At 38.0% G+C, this 1,989-nt stretch overlaps 1 protein-coding gene across 1 annotated transcript; it reads left to right on the plus strand.

The window, feature by feature from the left end:
* The first annotated feature begins 464 nt into the window (after nucleotides 1-464).
* Nucleotides 465-1,577, plus strand: LOC122293776 (receptor-like protein kinase FERONIA). Its single transcript, XM_043102252.1, has one exon. The coding sequence runs from the start codon at nucleotides 465-467 to the stop codon at nucleotides 1,575-1,577; it is 1,113 nt and encodes a 370-aa protein (XP_042958186.1).
* Nucleotides 1,578-1,989: the final 412 nt, after the last annotated feature.

Below are 1,989 nucleotides of genomic sequence, written 5' to 3' on the forward strand. Positions count from 1 at the left end.
ATTTGCATCGTGATGAAGTATTTTTTATTTTATAGTGATTAAAAACTTCGCCCAAATTTTTGATTGGTTGAATTATAGAAAAATTTGATTGTAAGTATAATTACACACTAATATATATATCAGTTTATTGTGATTGATCAAAAAATAAATTTTATTAAAAATAATACTAATTTAAATTTTAAATATAAAGAAATTATTATTAATAGGGATATTACTTTGCTTGTATAAATGAGTTATATCATTGTAAAAGAATCTTTCTTTGTCTTCATGATATTTATATATATAATAATATAAATATATATCTTTTAAATTTGTTGTGGTCAGCAATCTTTGCCTCACGAGGTACATTTCAATGATCTTGTGAGTTGTGAGCAAGGCCAATACAATTACACACAGAAAAAAACAATTTTCATTGGTACTGGAATTGGGGTGTGGGTTTTGGTCGAGCTTTTTCTGGTGTTTTGATGGCTACCGCTCTTTCGAAACTGAGGAAGCACTTGTGTTCTTCAGGAAAGACAAGACCCTCATCCGTGCCCGGAGAACTATGCCGTCACTTTTCCCTAAGGGAAATCAAAGAAGCAACCTGCTACTTCAGTAAAGAATTAATTTTCGGTGAGGGTCCCTATGGCACAGTATATAAGGGTTTCATTGACAAGGGTAACTCCCGGCCTGTGGCGATAAAGCGCTTGAAGAAGAAAGTTGAAGAAGAGTTCAAGACAGAGATAATATTGCTCTGTCAAATTCACCATGTCCACCTCGTTCCATTCATCGGATACTGCAAAGATGAGGGCGAGATGATCCTCGTCTACGACTTCATGGCCAACAAATCGCTCCGCGAACACCTCTACGGCACCGACAGGGCCCCCCTTCTGTGGAAACAGAGGCTCCAGATTTGCGTCGGAGCGGCGCGTGGCTTGCACTACCTACACACGGGGTTGAAGCACGCAGTCATCCACCGTAACGTGAAGACGACCAGTATTCTCTTGGACGAGAAATGGGTAGCCAAGGTTTCACGTTGCGAACTGTCCGTCCACCTCGTCGTGGACATGGAGGGTACGAGGGGACCTTCGGATTCTGGATTGTCCGAACAGATTTCGAGTATTAACACTACGGCTAGTTACAACGAGTTAAGTGCTATGACAAGGAAAAAAAAAGGTGCATATTTGGATCCTGAATACTCTATGAGCCATCTATGGACAGCAAAATCCGATGTATATTCCTTCGGCATGGTGCTCTTGGAAGTATTATGTGCCCGAAAACCATTTAATAAAGAATTGGAGGAGGAGCAAAGGCATTTGGCCGACTGGTTCCGAAAATGCAACGGGAATGGGAGTATCGGAAAAATCATAGATCCCTATCTGAAGGGGAAGATAGCTTCAGAATGCTTCAAGGTATACGTGGAGATTGCGGGGAATTGCGTGCAAAATGAGGGGATCCAACGGCCTACGATGCTAGATGTGCTGGAAAAGCTCGAACTTGCACTGGAGCTGCAAGAGAAGGCGGATTCGGAGAGGGAGAAGATGATCAGTGCTGGTAGTGATATAATGAAAGATTTGTTCACAAATTCACAAACATAGCCGAATTGATCTCGCAAAGCTTCTAATTTTAAATCTTTTAATCCTTATTCTATCAGCTTTGATAATTTTAATGGTTCTATTCTCTAGCTAGTTCTAACTGATCTCGTCCTATCCATTTGATTTTTATTTTTTTTTAAATGTATCTTTGGAAACCACAATTCTGCTGAACACGTCTGGTTTGATATTCAATTAACATTAAAAAATTATATTATAATAATATTTTATTTAAATTTTAAAAAATTTCTTATCTTATTTACGTAATCAAAATAGACATGAATATCTGGGCCTTCTATAGGTGTCTAAATAAGTTCAAATATAACTCCAAGGGTCGGACTACTGTACCTCCAAGTTCTTACAGCTTAACTCGTCCAGGTCTTTTTCTTATTTAATTTTTTTATATTTTTTTAATATA

Source organism: Carya illinoinensis, chromosome 14 (genome assembly GCF_018687715.1).
Source record: "Carya illinoinensis cultivar Pawnee chromosome 14, C.illinoinensisPawnee_v1, whole genome shotgun sequence".
NCBI classification, from domain to species: Eukaryota; Viridiplantae; Streptophyta; class Magnoliopsida; order Fagales; family Juglandaceae; genus Carya; species Carya illinoinensis.